Source organism: Schistocerca americana, chromosome 11 (assembly GCF_021461395.2).
Source record: "Schistocerca americana isolate TAMUIC-IGC-003095 chromosome 11, iqSchAmer2.1, whole genome shotgun sequence".
Taxonomy (NCBI): Eukaryota; Metazoa; Arthropoda; class Insecta; order Orthoptera; family Acrididae; genus Schistocerca; species Schistocerca americana.
Genome location: NC_060129.1, coordinates 138,482,385 through 138,504,517, shown reverse-complemented (window position 1 = coordinate 138,504,517; position 22,133 = coordinate 138,482,385). Strand labels below are relative to the sequence as shown.

Genomic DNA, 22,133 nt, shown 5'->3' with positions numbered 1-22,133 from the left:
ACAAGAAGAAATACAAATGATAATCTCGTTTTTCGTAGTAAAAAAAAAATGCGGTATTTTTTTTTTAACGTATAGCAGAAATGTGAAACAGACTACTGTAGAATTTCGAGGTGGAAGACGTGACGGGAACAATATCAGCATGTTGTCAACAGAGAACAGGTGATTCGTTGGTCGAGGCGAAGACAATGCCTTAAAAAAGTATTTTTGCGCTTATCGCCCAGAGAGTAAAACACAGTCGAACAGATATCCGCCATTTCCACGTTTTCAAACTGTTTTACACTTACAGTGGAACAAAATTGAGACGCTTTGAAATAGCGAAGAATTTACTTTTTTCCAAAAACCATAATGTGTCAGAGCACTTACTGTATTATTTTAGTGAGGAGAATGTGAGGCCAGCCCCACTCCATTACAGAGCTAGCATATGTGGCAGTGCAGAGCCATTCGCAATGAATGAGTCGCGAGTGTGGATCTTATGACGTCACCATAGAGTATCAGCAAGAGACGCCTGCCCTGATCTTTAGATAATAAAGTACTGTCGCAAAGAAACTGCATAGATACTCACTAAGCTCTTGATAGTACGAGACACAATAACAACGACTTTCTCTTTTCCATCATCATTGTCATCAGGACAATCATAACACTCTCTTAATATGTGGCCGGAATATGTAAAGGGCCACAGCCCCACTTTTCAATGGAAGATGCTGCAATAAGGAAAACATGTCACCAGTCAGCTAGTAGAAACACGGGTAAGGCGAGAAAAATAATATGTAAGGTGCAGAGTTGCAAACGGTTACATATACACGACTAAATGTTTTTATGGCGTTTTAAAACTAGAGCCAAACAAAAAGTGCGCCCTTGACATTCTCTGACTTCCTAAACAGAGGGAATTTTTCGAGTGCTAATTTCATTTTCTTAGTGTGGCCAATAACAGAGTAAGCTGTGTAGGTTCCAGAATACATGTAAACTCTCGTAAGTAGCTACCTTTCTAGGTACGCAAATTCGTCTCCGATGCCGGTTTGACGACGATGAGTTTTCTGCGCTGGTAATGACGCATTTGCTTGCCGACGACCACAAGCACATGCGAAAACAGTTAAGGTATTACGAAACCTGAATACATTTAAGATGAGTAATGCGAAAAAGCAGTTACTAGTAACTGTAAATAATGGCTGTGGTGTTGTACGCAAAAATAGTTACGTTACTTGTATTCACGTAAAACCGAGCCCCATTACTTGTGTGAAAAGACAGGCCACAGAGAGGAGAATGTACAGCAGTAACTTGTAGCCGCACGGCGGCTGTTGCCGTAGCATCGACAGATGACAGAGGAGTCTCAAGACTCGTTTACGTTTTAAGCATGGGGGAAGCAGCGTCGCAGACGTCGACACCTTGTTTGGCAGAACGGCTGGTGTCAGCTGGTCCAGGAAGAGACGGTGGAGACATTCATCCGAACCTCGATTTGTTACTCACGTTGAAGCCGGCCAAGAACGCCGGAAGTGTGTGTCAGAAGAATGTCGTTGCGACACACTCCGTCCACAGTCGTAACGGAATTTTCGGCGCAGTGCTGTTTTAGTGGCATTTCATAAATATCTCGTCTTTGAAACTGTAGCTTTATGTATTACTGAAGAACTGAAAACCCTTGAACTAAGAAGAATGCAGTTAACAGTTGACGAAACATTTAGCTATGGAAAGAGAACGGTTACGGAAATTACTGTCGCTTTTATCAATAAGTACAGTTTTCTAGAGACGAATACGATAGTTAACTCATGTTCGGATGAACGACGGTTTTGGTGATTCGCTTTCCACATGTGCTGTTTGATAACAATAAATCATCATCTCTCTGTGTGAAAATGTTTGCACTTGATCCCATTTAATCTCCTCTAAAATTGTCTGCAAGTGATCTGCACTGAGAAAGTTTTCGTGAACAGTTCTCTGATGATTTTCTGTGGTGTCGTTGCAGATGGAGATCACCGTTTACAAGTGGGGCAGTACTGGTGGATGGCTTAAATTTTACGACCTGACCTTCACCAAGCCATTCGACTACTTGCTGACTAACTTCCCGGCCGTCTTTGAGTACATCTGGTACCCCATGGCCATCAACAAGAAGCCTGTGCCTCCGGCAAGTATCCACTCTGGATGGAGCGTATCTTCAGAAGCGTGGATGACAAACTGCATGCAAAATATCCATTAAAGTGATACTTAGAAGGCTGCTATTCACACTGGAACATCTAGAACAGCTCCGTATAGTTTTATTTAATGTCATGCTTTGTGAAACTCGTTTACGATGACTTTGAGGAACGGCAATAAGAAAAGGAATATGTTCGAAATTAATCAGTTTGACGCCTTTCTGGTGTTAAGCACCTCTCCTGCAAATTATCAGATCCTAAAACTGAAACTGGAGCAGACGCTAATGTGTAAGGAAAACGTTGTCAGTTTCAACTAGAGAAGAGATATGAACAGAGAAAAACACATTACTCGCACCAGCTGAAGTTTACGGATACTTTCTTGCATGGAAAGTAACATAACTCCTTTCGTGAGAGTTTAGTTTAATTACTTTCATGGTCTGTGCACTGTAATTTCGACCTCTCGCTACGATGTGGAGAGAGTCACTTTTGCAGCTGTAATGCATGTTCTCGCCGAGAAACAAGACAACTTGCTGACCTTTTGTGCGGTTATCTTCTTAACTGTCTCAATACACTTTTTTTGTATTGTCCATCTCCCACCCATCTCTCTAAAACAACACACACGTGCTCACGCACACACACACACACACACACACACACACACACACACACACACACAAACACACTCACACACTCAAGGATTATTAACAACTCAAGCAGATACGATTTCAGACAGCGTTTGATGTTAATTTTATTTAGTATAAAATTCTTTACATTACTGGCTATGACGTCAAAGACCTCATTCCTTTCTGTAGTACAGTATGGATTAGTGGTGGGTGGTGTAAGTCATTTCTCCTTCTATAACTGAATTTATGAAGGGTGCTGTTGTTTCTGAACGTGATTTATTACGGAAAAAACTTGATAAAGTAATAAATGTGCTCTGAGTCTTGTGCTGGTGTGCCGAAATCAACCGTAGAAAGACCTGCCTCCGAGATGGCCGCTTTTCCTGAGAATACGTATCACGTATGTCTGGGAAACGCCTTTCTACAATACCACTGGTCGTCTTTTTCTTGACAATTGTGCAAAATCTTGTTCAGCGAGTCTGGAGACTTCTTTTCTTTATCCATACGAATATTTTAGAGACTTTTTTTACTAGAATGTCAACAGTTTGTTACCTGAAGACAGCACTGTAATGTCATGAAACCAGTCGCGATTAGTAAACCATTTTGACGCATCTGCTGCCGTTTTCATCGTTCGAAATGCATCGTTACAGCTGTTGCTACCCCTCGTACCAAGTGATTTGTAACGTGTTATACTACCTACAGAAAACGGCCCTCATTAAATTGTCCACTTACAATGTATGAACATTTATCCACAAAAGATTTAATTTAACGTTACCTGACCCAATGTCAAGAAGACGCTAATACAGGTCAGACTTACCTTCAGCCCCGGATCTACGATATTTTGGGACCAGAGCCAAGACGTGATAGTGGCGACTTCCCGCTCCCCATCCTCCCCCTCGAGAGTTTGAGATAGACCGCCAGAAATTAAAAAAAAATCGAATTTTCAAAAAATAGCGCACATATTTCTGAAGAGTATGATATACAAGACATATGTATTCTGCGAAATGTAAAACACCTTATTTGGTCTAAGGTGTGCCGCAGTGCAGTGCCACAACTTCGTCGCAATAAAGACAAGAGAGAAGCAAGACACTACACATTTCATCAATCCTTAGGTCCAAGCATTTTCTCTCTTATCTTGCTACAGCTTTCACGGCGTGCTTTCCTTTCTGCGAAAGAATCTACACATATATATATAAAAAAAATTGCATCACCTCGGTTAGAAGAGTTCCGGAACCTGTACAGAAAATTGGATCAACGTAAACATCATTTCCGTCGTTTTTATTGCTCATGAAAACCATACATTGCATCACCATACAGCGAGACCTTCAGAGGTGGTGGTCCCGACTGCTGTACACAACGGTACCTCTAATACCCAGTAGCACGTCCTCTTGCATTGATGCATGCCTGTATTCGTCGTGGCGTACTATCGACAAGTTTATGAAGGCAATCTTGGTCCAGATTGTCCCACTCCTCAACGGTGATTCGGCGTAAATCCCTCAGAGTGGTTGGTGTGTGACGTCGTTCATAAACAGCACTTTTCAATCCATCCCAGGCATGTTCGATGGGGTTCATGTCGTTATCCTGAAGGAAGTCATTCAGAAGACGTGCACGATGGGGGCGCGAATTGACGTTCATGAAGACGAATGCCTCGCCAATATGCAACGGATCTGGTTGCGCTATCGGTCGGACAAGGGCATTCAAGTATTGTACAGCCGTTAGCGCGCATTCCATGACCACCAGCGGCGTACGTCGGCCCCACATAATGCCACGCCAAAACAGCAGGGAACCTCCACCTTGCTGCACTCGCTCGACAGTGTGTCTAAAGCATTCAGCCTGACCAGGCTGCCTCCAAACACGTCTCTGGCGATTGTCTGGTTGAAGGCATGTGCGACACTCATCGGTGAAGAGAACGTGACGCCAGTACTGAGCTGTCCATTCGGCATGTTGTTGGGCCCATCTGTGCCGCACTGCATGGTGTTGTGGTTGCAAAGATGGACCTCGCCATGGACGTCAGGAGTGAAGTTGCGCATCATGCAGCCTGTTGCGCACAGTTTGCGTCGTAACACGACGTCCTGTGGCTGCAGGAAAAGCATTATTCAACATGGTGGCGTTGCCTTCCTCCGAGCCATAATCCGTAGGTAGAAGTCATCCACCGCAGTAGTAGCCCTTGGGCGTCCTGAGCGAGGCATGTCATCGACAGGTCGTCTGTACATCCTCCATGTCCGAACAGGATCGCTTTAGTTCACTCCGAGACGCCTGGACACTTGCCTTCCTGGCACAAAGTAACAATGTGGACGCGATCTAACCGCGGTATTGGCCGTCTAGGCATGGTTGAACTACAGACAACACGAGCCGTTTACCTCCTTCCTGGTGGAATGGCTGTAACTTATCGGCTATCGGACCCCTTCCTTCTAATAGTCGTTGCTCATGCATGGTTGTTTACATCTTTTGGAGGGTTTAGTGACATCAGTGAACAGTCAGTCAACGTCTATCTTCAGGAGTTCTGGGAACCAGGGTGATGCAAAACTTTTTTTGATATGTGTATTACGCCATCAAAGTTCGTGAAACGTTTTGGTACATGAAAAATTAAAATGTGTTGCCTAATACTGAAAAAGCTGTTAATACGAGTAGTACCCAAGACTGGCGGGGTTTCTCGATTTGATTACGTCTATTTTGTCAGTGTCTGCTAGATAAAACGAAACACGTCTGTTTAATATTGCAGCAGTTGTAACACTCGCCAAATAGGCGCGACTGTTTTGGCACAAATGGTTATGTTTATCTACCTTATTTATATAAATAACACGACAGAATATAACTCACAAAGTGCGCACATCAAATGCCTATTAGGCTTACTACAAGCAAAAATTTTATGTTAGGAGTTTCACTTTTCGTTCATATTCTCCAATTTCTCAAGCATGAGATCGAGAAGTAGTAGTAGTACGAAATTTTTGTATAAATTTGAGATCGTCATATTCTTCCATATAATTTGTGTGATGTTCTCGTTTTTTCTCCTTACTCGTTCTAACAAGCAATCTTATCATCACTAATTCTGTAACTATTCCTGCCATTTTAAAAAATTGTTCTCCAGTTGACTTCACTAACCCAGCCAGTATTCTGTTTAGTTATCCCGCGTCCATTCTCCGGTTAGGCGTTTTTTACATGTGCGTGAAAAGCATTTTCCGCGCTATTCCGGGAATAGAATTAAGCTGCTGCTAGCCGGAGACTGTACCACTGGCCGTTAGTAGTGTATCAATCTAACAAAAATTTCCTCTCAGAATTTCATTTTCTGGGATACATTGGGGAAATAATATGTAATTTTCATTACCTGATGTTGCTGTTAGTCGCTTATTTCCACTCTGGTTGTCTGAATCTATGGACTTCGCTAAAAGTTAAAATAAGGCTTATCATTCGCACACCTAATCAACCACATAAAAAAACAGCGATTGGTATTCACCCGTTCTCATTTATTGGGATCGGCTCATACAGCTCCATCCCCCTTTGTCTGCGGGAAAGTTATTAACTTCTGGATGCGACGGGGATTCCCCTAGCAGAGACATCACGTACTGTATGCACGCGTTGAGTCAACTTATGATACGTTCAGAAATGAACTTAGAATGTTCGGAAATCAATAGGGATATGTTTCAGAATCATATGAATAATCGATACGTGGGCTGTCGCTTTGTAAAACAAGGTTTTTTCTTCAATAATATGAATTTGGCGCCCCTTGAAATTGCCGTACTACGCAAATAACCCAGTCCCCCCCCCCCCCCCCCTCACCCCGCATAGATACGGCCCTTCTTACGTTGGCTTCTGCCTTCAGTACTTCTCCACGCTAAGATTGAGAATGTTGAATAATAGAATAACAGTGAATGGAAACTCAGTGACGATAACCTGCTGCGAATATCCTGATGTAAACTTACCTCCTACAACCGGAAAAATTCGTACAAAATCTCTGCTAGTAATCTTGTGCTCAATAAATGAGTGTCGATCGCGCAGGCAACTCTCAGTGAATCAACACGTTTGCTGAAGGCAAAATGATCCTGGGAGAGTACGCACTAGTGTGTAGCTCGTGCAGTACATGACCACCTGGCTTGATAAATAGATTCGTTAAATGAACGCTATCAGTTTAATAATGGCAAGGAGCGTAAATAAATTCAAAAAGATCGTATGAGAGTCACTGATTACTTCAACTGGAAAGACAGCTTATACGAGGGGCATTCAGTAAGTAATGGATTCTATTTTTTACGGTCAGTTTCGATTGAAAAAATGCAGAATTTGTCACGGAATATTCCCTCTTCAGTCCCTACGGTTTCGTGAAGTTTCGGTGGGTGGTAGCAGTATATGTAAACGGCGTGTGCAAGAGCATAGCTGTAATTGAGTTTCTTTTGGTGGGAAACCAGAGCACCGCAAATATTCGTAGGCACTTGCCGAATGTCTACGGAGAACTGGCGTTGAACAAAAGCAAGATGAGTCGTTGGGCGAGGCGCCAGTCATCACTGCAAAAAGGTCACGCAGACCTGTCCGATATCCCACATGGCAGCCGGCCGCACACGTTTGTGACTCCTGCAGAGTGTCATCGCAACAAAAATTCAAACGAAATCCTTTATCTCCATGACAAGCAAAGTGTCACTCTAGTCAGCGTATCAGAGAGGAGCTCCCAAAACTTCATTGGACTGTTCTTGCTCGTCCACCCTACAGCCTGGATCTCGCATCTTGCACGTGTTTGGTCCAATAATGGATACACTCCATGAGAAGCAGTACGTGGATGATAGCGACGTTAGTGATGAAGCAAGATGTAGGCTCTGACGTCGACCATTAGAGTGGTGCTATGTGGACCTACAGACCGTCCCACTAAGGTGGCGTAACGGCGTCAGACTGAAAAGAGATTATGTTGAAAAGTTTTTGTAGCGAAAAGAATTGCGCATAATTGGTGTACTGGAATATTGACAAAAGCAGTGTGCTTTCAGAAAAAAAAGTCTTGCATTACGTACTGAATGACCCTCGTAGTACTGGATGTGGCGCAGGTACTTCCCTACCATAAAAAAATCACGAAGCAGAAAGTATTGAAGATGTCAGTTTAATTCTCTTTTCCTTACATTTCTTTTTTAATCCTGAAGGTGGCCTCCGCCCTCCTCAGTGCATCTGGAGAGTCGAATTCGAAGTTTCGTTTCAGCATCCAGCAATTCTATATGTTGGCATTAGCAGCACGAATATGGTTCTGCAGTTTACGCAGTGTCTGTGACCGATTGGTGCACACCAAGGGTTTCAGGTAGCCCCATAAGACAGCCCCAAGTCGCAGCGGGCTAAACGTGGCCAGCGTTCTGGCGACTGCAGATCGGCCTTCAAAGACGTGAAATGGTCGGGGAAATGTTCGCGAACGATTGTCACTGACGTCCGTTCTGTGTGATCTGTGGCGCCTTCTTGTTGGAATCAGACATCCCCAACACACATTTCTTTAAGCTCTGCAAGAGTAGCTGTCTGAATCATTGGGGAAGAAAACCAATGTGCACTCCGTGTGCATACCGGGGGGAGTCATTCCAGATGTGGAAAGGGTCCTTCCAGATGCCATGAAGGGTACAGGGTGCACCCATCTGCAGGTGGTCGCTCATGTCGGCACCAATGATGTGTGTCGCTATGGATCGGAGGAAATCCTCTCTGGCTTCCGGCGGCTATCTGATTTGGTGAAGACTGCCAGTCTCGCTAGCGGGATGAAAGCAGAGCTCACCATCTGCAGCATCGTCGACAGGACTGACTGCGGACCTTTGGTACAGAGCCGAGTGGAGGGTCTGAATCAGAGGCTGAGACGGTTCTGTGACCATGTGGGCTGCAGATTCCGCGACTTGCGCCGTAGGGTGGTGGGGTTTCGGGTTCCGCTGGATAGGTCAGGAGTCCACTACACGCAACAAGCGGCTACACGGGTAGCAGGGGTTGTGTGGCGTGGGCTGGGCGTTTTTTTAGGTTAGATGGCCTTGGGCAAGTACAGAAAGGCCAACAGCCTCAACGGGTGCGGGGCAAAGTCAGGACATGCGGGGACCAAGCAGCAATCGGTATTGTAATTGTCAACTGTCGAAACTGCGTTGGTAAAGTACCGGAACTTCAGGCGCTGATAGAAAGCACCGAAGCTGAAATCGTTATAGGTACAGAAAGCTGACTGAAGCCAGAGATAAATTCTGCCGAAATTTTTACAAAGGTACAGACGGTGTTTAGAAAGGATAGACTGCATGCAACCGGTGGTGGAGTGTTCGTCGCTGTTAGTAGTAGTTTATCCTGTAGTGAAGTAGAAGTGGATAGTTCCTGTGAATTATTATGGGTGGAGGTTACACTCAACAACCGAGCTAGGTTAATAATTGGCTCCTTTTACCGACCTCCCGACTCAGCAGCATTAGTGGCAGAACAACTGAGAGAAAATTTGGAGTACATTTCACATAAATTTTCTCAGCATGTTATAGTCTTAGGTGGAGATTTCAATTTACCAGATATAGACTGGGACACTCAGATGTTTAGGACGGGTGGTAGGGACAGAGCATCGAGTGACATTATACTGAGTGCACTATCCGAAAATTACCTCGAGCAATTAAACAGAGAACTGACTCGTGGAGATAACATCTTGGGCCTACTGATAACAAACAGACCCGAACTTTTCGACTCTGTATGTGCAGAACAGGGAATCATTGATCATAAGGCCGTTACAGCATCCCTGAATATGGAAGTTAATAGGAATATCAAAAAAGGGAGGAAGGTTTATCTGTTCAGCAAGAGTAATAGAAGGCAGATTTCAGACTACCTAACAGATCAAAACGAAAATTTCTGTTCCGACACTGACAATGTTGAGTGTTCATGGAAAAAGTTCAAGGCAATCGTAAAATGCGTTTTAGACAGGTACGTGCCGAGTAAAACTGTGAGGGACGGGAAAAACCCACCGTGGTACAACAACAAAGTTAGGAAACTACTGCGAAAGCAAAGAGAGCTCCACTCCAAGTTTAAACGCAGCCAAAACCTCTCAGACAAACAGAAGCTAAACGATGTCAAAGTTAGCGTAAGGAGGGCTATGCGTGAAGCATTCAGTGAATTCGAAAGTAAAATTCTGTGTACCGACTTGACAGAAAATCCTAGGAAGTTCTGGTCTTACGTTAAATCAGTAAGTGGCTCGAAACAGCATATCCAGACACTCCGGGATGATGATGGCATTGAAACAGAGGATGACACGCATAAAGCTGAAATACTAAACACCTTTTTCCAAAGCTGTTTCACAGAGGAAGACCGCACTGCAGTTCCTTCTCTAAATCCTCGCACAAACGAAAAAATGGCTGACATCGAAATAAGTGTCCAAGGAATAGAAAATCAACTGGAATCACTCAACAGAGGAAAGTCCACTGGACGTGACGGGATACCAATTCGATTCTACACAGAGTACGCGAAAGAACTTGCCCCCCTTCTAACAGCCGTGTACCGCAAGTCTCTAGCGGAACGGAGGGTTCCAAATGATTGGAAGAGAGCACAGGTAGTCCCAATCTTCAAGAAGGGTCGTCGAGCAGATGCGCAAAACTATAGAACTATATCTCTGACGTCGATCTGTTGTAGAATTTTAGAACATGTTTTTTGCTCGAGTATCATGTCGTTTTTGGAAACCCAGAATCTACTATGTAGGAATCAACATGGATTCCGGAAACAGCGATCGTGTGAGACCCAACTAGCTTTATTTGTTCATGAGACCCAGAGAATATTAGATACAGGCTCCCAGGTAGATGCTATTTTTCTTGACTTCCGGAAGGCGTTCGATACAGTTCCGCACTGTCGCCTGATAAACAAAGTAAGAGCCTATGGAATATCAGACCAGCTGTGTGGCTGGATTGAAGAGTTTTTAGCAAACAGAACACAGCATGTTGTTATCAATGGAGAGACGTCTACAGACGTTACAGTAACCTCTGGCGTGCCACAGGGGAGTGTTATGGGACCATTGCTTTTCACAATATATATAAATGACCTAGTAGATAGTGTCGGAAGTTCTATGCGGCTTTTCGCGGATGATGCTGTAGTATACAGAGAAGTTGCAGCATTAGAAAATTGTAGCGAAATGCAGGAAGATCTGCAGCGGATAGGCACTTGGTGCAGGGAGTGGCAACTGTCCCTTAACACAGACAAATGTAATGTATTGCGATACATAGAAAGAAGGATCCTTTATTGTATGATTATATGATAGCGGAACAAACACTGGTAGCAGTTACTTCTGTAAAATATCTGGGAGTATGCATGCGGAACGATTTGAAGTGGAATGATCATATAAAATTAATTGTTGGTAAGGCGGATACCAGGTTGAGATTCATTGGGAGAGTGCTTAGAAAATGTAGTCCATCAACAAAGGAGGTGGCTTACAGAACACTCGTTCGACCTATACTTGAGTATTGCTCATCAGTGTGGGATCCGTACCAGATCGGGTTGACGGAGGAGATAGAGAAGATCCAAAGAAGAGCGGCGCGTTTTGTCACAGGGTTATTTGGTAAGCGTGATAGCGTTACGGAGATGTTTAATAAACTCAAGTGGCAGACTCTGCAAGAGAGGCGCTCTGCATCGTGGTGTAGCTTGCTCGCCAGGTTTCGAGAGGGTGCGTTTCAGGATGAGGTATCGAATATATTGCTTCCCCCTACTTATACCTCCCGAGGAGATCACGAATGTAAAATTAGAGAGATTAGAGCGCGCATGGAGGCTTTCAGACAGTCGTTCTTCCCGCGAACCATACGCGACTGGAACAGGAAAGGGAGGTAATGACAGTGGCACGTAAAGTGCTCTCCGTCACACACCGTTGGGTGGCTTGCGGAGTATAAATGTAGATGTAGATGTAGATGTCATAATGCTCAAAAGAGACCGTAACTGCCCTACCATTCTCTTCGAAAAACCATGGGTCAATAATGTCAGTTTTTGATAATGCCCACCAGACAGTCACACGTTCCGTAGGCATGGGCTCCTCATGAAGTTCTTGGGTTTTCGTGCCACTCCAGTATCGCATGTGTTGTTTATTCACGCATCCAGGGAAATGAAAATGTGTCTCGACGCTGGAGAAGACGAGGCTGAGGCAGGTTTTAGATCAAGGCTTCACAAGTGGTTTTCTGTGAAGCGAGAATGTGTGTTGTAAGTGTGTGCACTAGTCTCAGTGTGTATGCAAGAGTTTTTAAGTCCTCATGGAGATTTCGTCTCGCTGTGCGATCAGGAACAGCAGCAGCAGCTGCACGTTTCCGTGCGCGTAGCCTGGGGGGGTTGAAAATCGCCAGTTCTTGAAGATCCTGGTTTCTTTCCCTGTATCCACAAACACGTACACCCACACAACAATAGATTTTCGATCAGGAACGCAACCTGCAGGCGAGATATTAAACCATTCCCTGAACCCTCACTAGACAGAACGGCCATTGGAAAAGAATGATATTGCAGTGCCCGTATAGTTCAGAAGTAGGACGCGATGTTCTTAGGGATGAGCACTCTTTGCGTGACTAAGGAACGTTGCATCGTACTTCTGAACGACACAGGCTTTTCCTTTTTTTCCCTTTATTGTTATTTTGACACCTTATACAAAGGTAGGCCGGCAGCGGCAATACTACGCCGCTCTTCGGCCATAGATAATACATTTATTACAAGTGGAGACATCGAAAAACGAAACAACACGTCGCATAGACACCAGTAGACACACAAATTTAAAAATACATGAAGTCGGTCATAAGTGTAGCACTCTGGCACTAACAGAGACGACAGAAACGGCGCACGTGAATGAAGGAGCACAAATGACGAAAGACTGAATCACTAACACGATGGCACAAACAAAACACTGGCGACGATCTCCAGCGCGCGAATGTTCACTTTACGTGTACGAGTCCAGGGACCTGCCAAAAGGGGAAAAGGTGGGGGAGGAGGGAGAGGCGAGGGTGGAGATGCCAGTGGCAGAGGAGATGGGAGGGGAAGGAAACAAGGTAGGGGGTAGAGGAAGCCCAGGGAGAGGAGGGGGGGGGGCAGGAAGGGAGGAAGGAGAGAAGGGAGATAGGGTGCCCTCAGGAAAATAACACAGGGTGTGGAAGGGTAGGATCAAAGTTGGTAGGAGGGTTAGATGCAGGGGATGAGGGCATCACCAGGGAGGGGGAGTTGGTGAAAGACACCCTGGGCGAAGGTATGGAGAGTGGAGAGATAGAGAGCAGGTGGGATGTGGGCACAGCAGTGGACAGGGGTGGGGAAGGATGGCAGAGACGAGCAGGTGAGGGGGATCAAGTTTACGGGAGGTGTAGAGGATCCGTGTCGGTTAGAGGAAAAGGAGGAAGTGCGGGAACGGAATAAGGTCATGCAAGATCCGCATGGGGGAGGGGAGATGGATGCAATGGGTGAGGCAGAGCGCATGGCGTTCTAGGATTTGAAGGGATTTCTAAAAGGTTGGAGGGGCGTAGCAGAGGATAGGGCAGATGAGGGATTTCTAGGTGTGGAGGATGGTGCAGGGGGCCAGACCCCATGTGCGGCCAGAAAGGAGCTCGAGGAGACGGAGGAGGTAGCGTGCCTCGACTTGGATTGTCCAGAGATGGGGTCCATGAGAGCGACGATCAAGGGTGACGACAAGGTACTTGAGGGTGGGGGTGAGGGTGATAGGACAGCCAGAAATGGTGATATAGAAGTCGAGGAGACGGAAGGAAGGGGTGGCTTTGCCTACAATGGTCGCCTGCTTCTTGGAAGGATTGACCTTGAGCAACCAATGGTTGCACCAAATGGTGAACCGGTCAAGATGGGATTGGAGGAGGTGCTGGGAGCGGTGCAGGGTGGGGGCGAGGGCAAGGAAGGCGGCGTCATTGGCGTACTTGAGAAGGTGGACAAGGGGTGGAGGCAGTGGCATGTCTGCCATATACAGATGGTAGAGAAGAGGGGAGAGGTTGGAACCGTGGGGCACACCGGCAGAAGGGTGGAAGGTGCAGGAATCTGTGTTATGGATGCTGACATAGGAAGGACGTTGGGAAAGAAAGGACCCTATCAGACGGACATAGTTGTCAGGAAGAGTGAATGTTTGGAACTTGAAGAGGAGACCAGAATGCCATACACAGTCGTAAGCACGCTCAAGGTCGAGGGAGAGGAAGATGGTGGACTGGCGGGAGTTGAGCTGTTCGGAGAGGAGATGAGTGAGGTGAAGGAGAAGGTCATCGGCAGAGAAGGACGGTCGAAAGCCACAATAGGTAGTGGGAAGGAGGCGGTGCTGGCGGAGACGCTGGTGGATGTGTCGGGTAAGGATGGATTCCAGGACCTTGCTGAAGACCGAGGTAAGGCTGACGGGACGGTAGGAGGAGACAGCAGATGGCAGTTTGTTGGGTTTCAGGAACATGCTGCTGATATGGTTGCACTAACGGTCGGAGGATGGCATTCACATATCGTACAGCCGTTACAGCGCCTTCCATGATCACCAACGGCGTACGTTGGCCCCACATAATGCCGCCCAAAAACAGCAGGGAACCTCCACCCTGCTTCACTCGCTGGCGTGTCTAAGGCATTCAGCCTGACTGGGCTGCCTCCAAACACGTCTCTGGCGATTGTCTGGTTGAACGCATATGCGACACTCATCAGTGAAGAGAACGTGACGCAATCCTGAGCGATCCATTCGGCATGTTGTTGGGCCCATCTGTAGCACGCTGCATCTACATCTATATCTACATGGATACTCTGCAAATCACATTTAAGTGCATGGCAGAGGTTTCATGGAACCACCTTCATAATTATCTATTATTACGTTGGTGATTAGAATTTTGTGAGAAGATTCCGTCGCTACGAAAAACGCCTTCGTTTAATGACGTGCAGCCCAAATCCTGAATCATTTCTGTGACACTCTCTCCCATAATTCACTATAATACGAAACGTGCTACCCTACTTTGAGCTTTTTCGATGTACTGCGTCAGTCCTATCTGGTACGGGTCCCACACTGTGCAGCAGTATTTTATGAGAGGACGGACAAGTGTAGTGTAGGCAGTCTCCTTACTAGGTCTGTTACATTTTCTAAGTGTCCTGCCAATAATATGTAGTCTTTGGTTAGCCTTCCCCACAACATTTTCTATGCGTTCCTTCCAATTTAAGTTGTTCATAATTGAAATTCCTAAGCACTTAGTTGAATTTACAATTATTAGATTAGTCTGATTTATCGTGTACCAAAGTTTAACGAATTCCTTTTAGCACTCATGTGGATGACCTCACACTTTTCGCTATTTAGAGTCAACTGCCACTTTTCGCACCATTTAGATATCTCTTCTAAGCCGGCCGGTGTGCCGTGCGGTTCTCGGCACTTCAGTCTGGAACCGCGTGACCGCTACGGTCGCAGGTTCGAATCTTGCCTCGGGCATGAATGTGTGTGATGTCCTTAGGTTAGTTAGGATTAAGTAGTTCTAAGTTCTAGGGGACTGATGACCACAGATGATAAGTCCCATAGTGCTCAGAGCCATTTGAAACAAGTATCTCTTCTAAATCGTTTTGCAGTTTGTTTTGATCTTCTGATGATTCTATTATTCGATAAACGACAGCGTCATCTGCAAACAACCTAAGACGGGTACTTCGATTATCTCCCAAATCGTTTACATAGATAAGGAACAGCAAAGGGCCTATAACACTACCTTGGGGAACGCCAGAAACCACTTCTGTTTTACTCGATGACTTTCCGTCAGTTACTACGAACTGTGACCTCTCTGACAGGAAATCACAAATCCAGTCACATAACTGAGACGATATTCCATAAGCACGCAATTTCACTACAAGCCGCTTGTGTGGTACAGGGTCAAAAGCCTTCCGGAAATCTGGAAATACGGAATCGGTCTGAAACCCCTTGTCAATAGCACTCAACACTTCATGTGAATAAAGAGCTAGTTGTGTTTGACAGGAACCATGTTTTCTAAGCCGGCCGCCGAAGCTGAGCGGTTCTAGGCGCTTCAGTCCGGAACCACGCTGCTGCTAGGGTCGCAGGTTCGAATTCTGCCTCAGGCAAGGATGCGTATGATGTCCTTAGGTTGGTCAGGTTTAAGCAGTTCTAAGTATAGGGGACTGATGACCTCAGATGTTAAGTCCCACAGTGCTTAGAGCCATTTTTTTATGTTTTCTAAACCCATGTTGACTGTGTGTCAATAGATAGTTTTCTTCGAGGTGATTCATGATGTTCAAACACAATATATGTTCCAGAAATCCTGCTGCATATAGACGTTAACGATATGGGCCTGTAATTAAGTGGATTACTCCTACTACTTTCCTTGAATATTGGTGTGACTTGTGCAAGTTTCCAGTCTTTTAGTACGGATCTTTCGTCGAACGAACAGTTGTATGCGATTGTTAAGTATGGAGCTAATGCATCAGCATACTCAGAAACGAACCTAATTGGTTTCCTGTCTGGTGCAGAAGACTTGCTTTTGTTAAGTGATTTCAGTTGCTTCACTACTCTGAGGATATTTACTTCTACATTACACATGTTGATAGTTGTTCTTGATTCGAATTCTGGAATATTTACTTCGTCTTCTTTTGTGAAGGGGTTTCGGAAGGCTGTGCTTTGGCAGCACTGTCTTCGATAGTATCTCCATTGCTATCGCGCAGAGGAGGCATTGATTGTTTCTTCCCACTAACAAACTTTACATACGACCAGAATCTCTTTGGGTTTTCTCCCAGTTTTCGAGACAAAGTTTCGTTGTGGAAACTGTGAACTGTGGATTTAATGTCAAAGAATATTCTTAAAAATTTACTTTATTTACTAGCGATTCATCAACAACATTAACACATTTAGTCACACTATGTGAGCGTGGAAGTAGTTGCCAGGGAGTAACTTATGAAATCAAAATCAATTTGCCTTCAACAAATGGGAATTTTATTCCTAACTGATTTTTTTTTTTTAGAAACAGATTTAAAATTATAAGCAGAAAGCACCCTCTAAACCTCAAGTTACAATTTATTCAGAGGCAGAAAGAAACAAATTTTTGAGTGTATGAGCTTTTGGGCTGAGAACCTTGCCGCTCCCTTTAGACGCGGCCGTAGTTACGATCGCTCACAACAGCCTCTGAAAGACTACACTGGTGCAAATCTGCAACACACCAGATTACCGTAAAGTAAAAGTTTTAACAATTCACACAAGCACACAAACTATGCACCCCATAGGAGGGATGGAAATGGTACAAAAGACTAAAATTAAAAGATAAACGTTCCACTGAAGGTGCAACTTGATTTTAAGTTCTAAGAATGTCTTATGGTGGAAGAGTGTCAATTTTATTTACTAAAATGACCATTTAAATAAAAGCCCATGAAATGCAATCTAACATAAAATTATGCAAGGTTGGCCAAACATGCTCTACAGTACACATATACCTCCTCTCCAGATGATAGGCAAGATAAAAACATATTTAGGGAATGCGGCCGTTACATTTCAAGCAATAAATTCGTTCACACACCGAATCCGTGAAACATGACAGAGGCAGCTCCGAACGACAGACAGACACTAACTGCCTAACAAATGCGGACGAGAGACAGAGGAGCAAGCAGTGGACGAGAGACTGAGCCAGACTGACCCACTGGCGAGCTCACAGCGCCCCTTAAATGCACGTGAACAGGCAACCTTTCCCCTTTCCCACCAGAGGGAGACACCAAAGCTGCGACTGCCACAGCGGCGACACCGCCAGAAACGGAGGGCGACTGCTCCACACTACGCGCTGCGGCTCGCTCTACAGAACAGCAACTTTTACCACGCCTCAAACTGTTATTAGCGTCTCGCATTGAAGTCCGCGCTAAATTTCGAGCTTCTGTAAAAGATCGCCAATCTTGGGAATTTTGCGTCTGTTTGACACATTTGTTTCGTTGTTTCTGCAAAAGTGTTCTAACTCGTTTTGTGAACCAAGGAGGATCAGCTGCGTCGTTTGTTAATTTATTTGGAATAAATCTCTCAACTGCTGCCAATACTATTTCTTTGATTTGAAGCCACATCTGATCTACTCTTATTTTATTAATTAGGAATGAGTGGAGATTGTCTATCAGGAAGACGTCAAGTGAATTTTTATCTGCCTTTTTGAATAGGTATATTTTTCGTTTATTTTTTGTGGATTTGGGGATTACAATATTCAGTCTCGGTACGACAACCCTGTGTTCACTAATCCCTGTATCGGTTTTGATGCTCGTTATTAACTCAGGATTATTTGTTGCTGAGAGGTCAAGTGTGTCTTCACAGCCGTTTACTATTCGCATGGGCTCATGAACTAATTGGTCGAAATAATTTTCAGAGAATGCGTTTAGAACGATTTCGGATGATATTTTATGCGTACCTCCGAAATTAAACATGTATTTTCGCCAACATATCGAGTGTAAATTAAAGTCTCCACCAACTATAATCGTGTCGTGGTTGCAAAGATGGACCTCTCCATGGACGTCGGGAGTGAAGTTGCGCACAGTTTGAGTTGTAACACGGCGTCCTGTGGCTGCACGAAAAGCATTACTCAACATGGTGGCGTCGCCGTCAGGGTTCCTCCGAGCTATAATCCGTAGGTAGTGGTCATCCACTGCAGTAGTTTAGTTCATAACTAAAAGTGCCATTGTGATTTCTCAGAATTTTTGCAAAATAAATAATAATTTTCATTGGTTTCATGTTTTTCTTACACTAACTAGCACTACTCCAGTACCCAAATATCCGAGTAGCTACGTAAGAAATTTTGTAAATTTTTGTGTCATTTCCTTACAGCGGAGGACTCCAGAAGATATTTATTGCTGAAATTTTTTCAGGCATTTCTCTTTAGGAGCGTCTGTCTGACTTCTGTGGTAGTGTGGGGGTGTAAATTGCATCTTGCAGTAGCCACAGGGTAAAGGGTACATCTCAGATTAATTCGTTAAGCAGAATAACAGAATAGCAACCCCACGCACACAAGAGCCACAGTGGCAAAAAGTCAGATGCCCCTTCCACAACAGATACGACACTGCTACGGCGTCACAAGGCACGCAGTCTTCATGTTGTCCTTGATTTGCAGAGAATGGGAGTCCATGTTTCATTGGAAATTACGTCCAAGTTCTCATTCAAATGAACTAAAAAAATATGCAAAGTTTCGAAATTTTTTGTGAGACAATGAAAAGACATACGTTCAACTATATTTTTGATTTTCGATACAAACAAGAAGAAAATGGAGCCCATAATCGAGGTCTGATCAAGAACCTACGAGTTTGAAGTACACCTGCTGCGTAGAGTGTAGCCTCTAGAAGTTATCTCAAATCAAAAATGGATAACATCAGTAGATATGACACTAAATTTATGGGAGCTTGTACCTAACTACATTGCAAATAAATTTAACGATATGATGCTAAATCGAACTCTGTGTTGGATTTTTTGTTTTACTGTTTATGGCTTTACAAAAAGTAGTTATTGCTTTTCGGGAGTCAAAGTTAGAAGCTAATAGGTTGAACCGTTTTTATTTTATGCTGCGTGCAGTTTTGAAAAATCGTTTCTCGAGGAAAACCATGACTAAAGTTTACGACGAACTTTTATATTAATTATTAGCTGAACTTGCGTAAAAACTATATGCCATTATACACTTTTCATGTCGCTGAACACAAATCTGAAGTTAGATTTTCAACATTCAAAATGGATAATCCATTATGGCTGACCGAATATTATCTTTTGGCCAATTTTAATCAAAATTTGATAAAAATAATGTTTTCGTTACTTATGTTTAGTCTGCAATTCCAAGACCGTATATCAACATTCCTGACGCAAATATCTTCCAAAAATGCAACAAAAAATCGATTTCTCGACCATTTTGAATGAGAACCTGGCCTTAAGACTAAGTGATTTAACGGACGACGTGCGGTAGGGTTTGTAAGCCTTCGTCACACCAGGAACGAATGCATGCAGTCCTGTGGTCACGGATACGTCTTCACGGAAGACTGAAGTATAGCCAGGACCTCCTCGAGAAACAGCCACCTGCTCTTTCTGATAGAACTGTTGATATTTTTAAAGGTATCGAGTATCCGATATATCGATATTTAAATGGCATCAACATATAGATATTCTATAAACAGATTGATAAAATATCAACCCATCGGCTCATAAAAGTATCTGCTTCACGTTGTAAATATACTGCCGGTTTTAGAGCTCCATATTTAAGTATCCATTTACACACACCAAAAAAAGTTTTGCATCACACCGGTTCCCAGAACTCCTGAAGACAGTCACTGATTATGGATATTGTACCACAGACACAGTCCCTTTGACTGTTCAGAGATGTCACAAAACCTGCCCAAAAATGTAAACAATCATGCACGAGCAGCGCCTATTAGACAGATGGGGTCCGACAGCCGATCAGTACTGGTCATTCCACCAGGAAGGAGGTACATGGCTCATGTTGTCTGTACTTCAACCATGCCTAGATACCGCAGTTCGATCGCGTCCACATTGTCTCTTTGTGCCAGGAAGGGCTCTCAACAAGGGAAGTGTCCAGGAGTCTCTGAGTGAACCAAAGAGATGTTGTTCGGACATGGAGGAGATACTCAACTTGAATAATCATCCGTTAGAATGTTGCTAGGTATGGTCGAGGCTGTCGCGTGCGAAATGCAGTGAAGTGTACTATTGTGGAGGATATATGGGGCTCGCAAGAACTGTAGCGCACAATACTTTAAGCTGCGATGACTGCTGTCTGCGCCGCTCGCTGCTGACAAATAAGATAAGTCTCGTTCTGTCTGGATTGACCTTCCCCAATCAAACTCTCCCTACGCCTTGATGAAGTCAAGGACTTCTATTCACCCCTAGTCTAACTTTTGGCGTGGTACACCAGTCAGATAACCAGTCCACTGCGATGCCACTCAAAATTCCCTCGCAGGCGTTTAACTATAACTCTGTCCATTCACACTGCACAATAAGTGTGTCGGCCAATACAGTGAACAATGCTTAATTTCAAGGACTGAATATAGAGTCACACTTCGATTCGCTCTCGACAGAGGTGCTCTCCCAGTGAAGTACTGAGGAGAGACTTGTTCCTCGCTTTTTGAGTACATGTACGAGCGCGCACACTCTCGTTACGTGTTCTCGCTCCAAGAGCGACAACGCAACGGCCCCTCTCCACGCCGGACGTGAAGGGGAATATCTTTCGGTCTCTTCCATTACTCCTTCAGCTCAAGGCGTCAGAAATATCGTCTGCCAATCAGCATTGCTCATCTAAAACGGGAGAATGACGTTTCGTTTAAGGCGACCAATTCGGAAATCTGTAGTATCAGCGCTTGGCGTTTGCTGTCTCTCTGTGAAAATCTCTGAAACTGCGTGCTATGTGTAAAGAATGCGTAGGCTGGCCGCTCCCAGACAGTGTAGCGGAATTTGCTTTTAAGCCGAACACGGGGTCGTTCCCCCTTTCACTCAGGCAAACGCTGTCTGCTCTATAGGCGGTCACCGGCCGACGTAGATGGGTTGGGACTGGCCTCCTGGCGTGCGGTTTTGCCTCTCTCGAGCTAAAAGCCCCTGTGGCGTCGTGTCTGGAATGTAAGTGTGTACGCCAGCCTCGAGTATTTCAACCACGGTGCGCACTTGTGATTTATTAGTTATTTGTATATAATTTACATGAATTCATACAATACTGACTTTATCTTATCGAGTTGGGGCTCGAATGAAGCGTCTTGATTTGCGGAATATGATTGTGAGGACGGAATGTGTAAGCAATGAAGGTCAGGAGACCACGACGTCTTACACTCTGTTTCTTAATTTGACTCGTGTTAGGCGAATGCCTTGAGATTTCGACTTTCCTGTTCCTGTCTTTGTCATTCGCCACTGATTGCTGAGAAGTATCAGGATGTTCACTCATTGCTATGTTAACTATTAGAGTGTGAATTTCAACATCCTTTGTTATTTCCTTAACTTACGTGTGCCAATATATGACGGCCAAAATGCAATAAGCGTGTCTAAATTATGAAAGGAGCAGAAAAAAAAACAGGAAGAGACTGCTACATCTGTTACTCAGTAAAGACCTCGACAAAGAATAATCCTACAAGTTGAAGTTTTGATTTAGTCACAAAACCTGTATTGTGTAATTACATCGCTACCTCTGCTAGCAGGGCACCTACTACATGCATCGGTACTGGACACGACCGATCACCCTAAAAAAGTTCGTCGCCTTACCTTACGGGAAGTATAAATTGTACATGAAAGGTCTGAAGGATGGAAAAAGACAAGTTTGTGTGTAGCTGGTCATCGATATCTACGAAGTCGGATTTTTCCAAGGTAAGGATTTGATCTTTGACTAACACATGATCACGAGTAATTGTTTCAGTAGAGTTATGAAATTCCACAACCGAGGGCTTCGCGGTCATTGAAGAGGTGGACATAGCAGGTAAAAGTCCTGTTGGTAGAAAAAGTTTCAGTCGTAATTATTTAGCCGAGAAGCAAAAAAGAGGTGGCTGTACA

The 22,133-nt window shown here is 44.4% G+C and overlaps 1 protein-coding gene across 1 annotated transcript in view; it reads left to right on the top strand.

Annotated features, from left to right (window-relative positions):
• The window catches only part of LOC124553389, a 33,659-nt gene extending 11,746 nt beyond the window's left edge, over positions 1–21,913 (top strand). The window contains exons 2-3 of the mRNA XM_047127258.1: positions 1,955–2,113; positions 21,785–21,913. Coding sequence (XP_046983214.1) covers positions 1,955–2,113; positions 21,785–21,913 — 288 coding nt within the window. The remainder of the gene's footprint in view (positions 1–1,954; positions 2,114–21,784) is intronic.
• Positions 21,914–22,133: the final 220 nt, after the last annotated feature.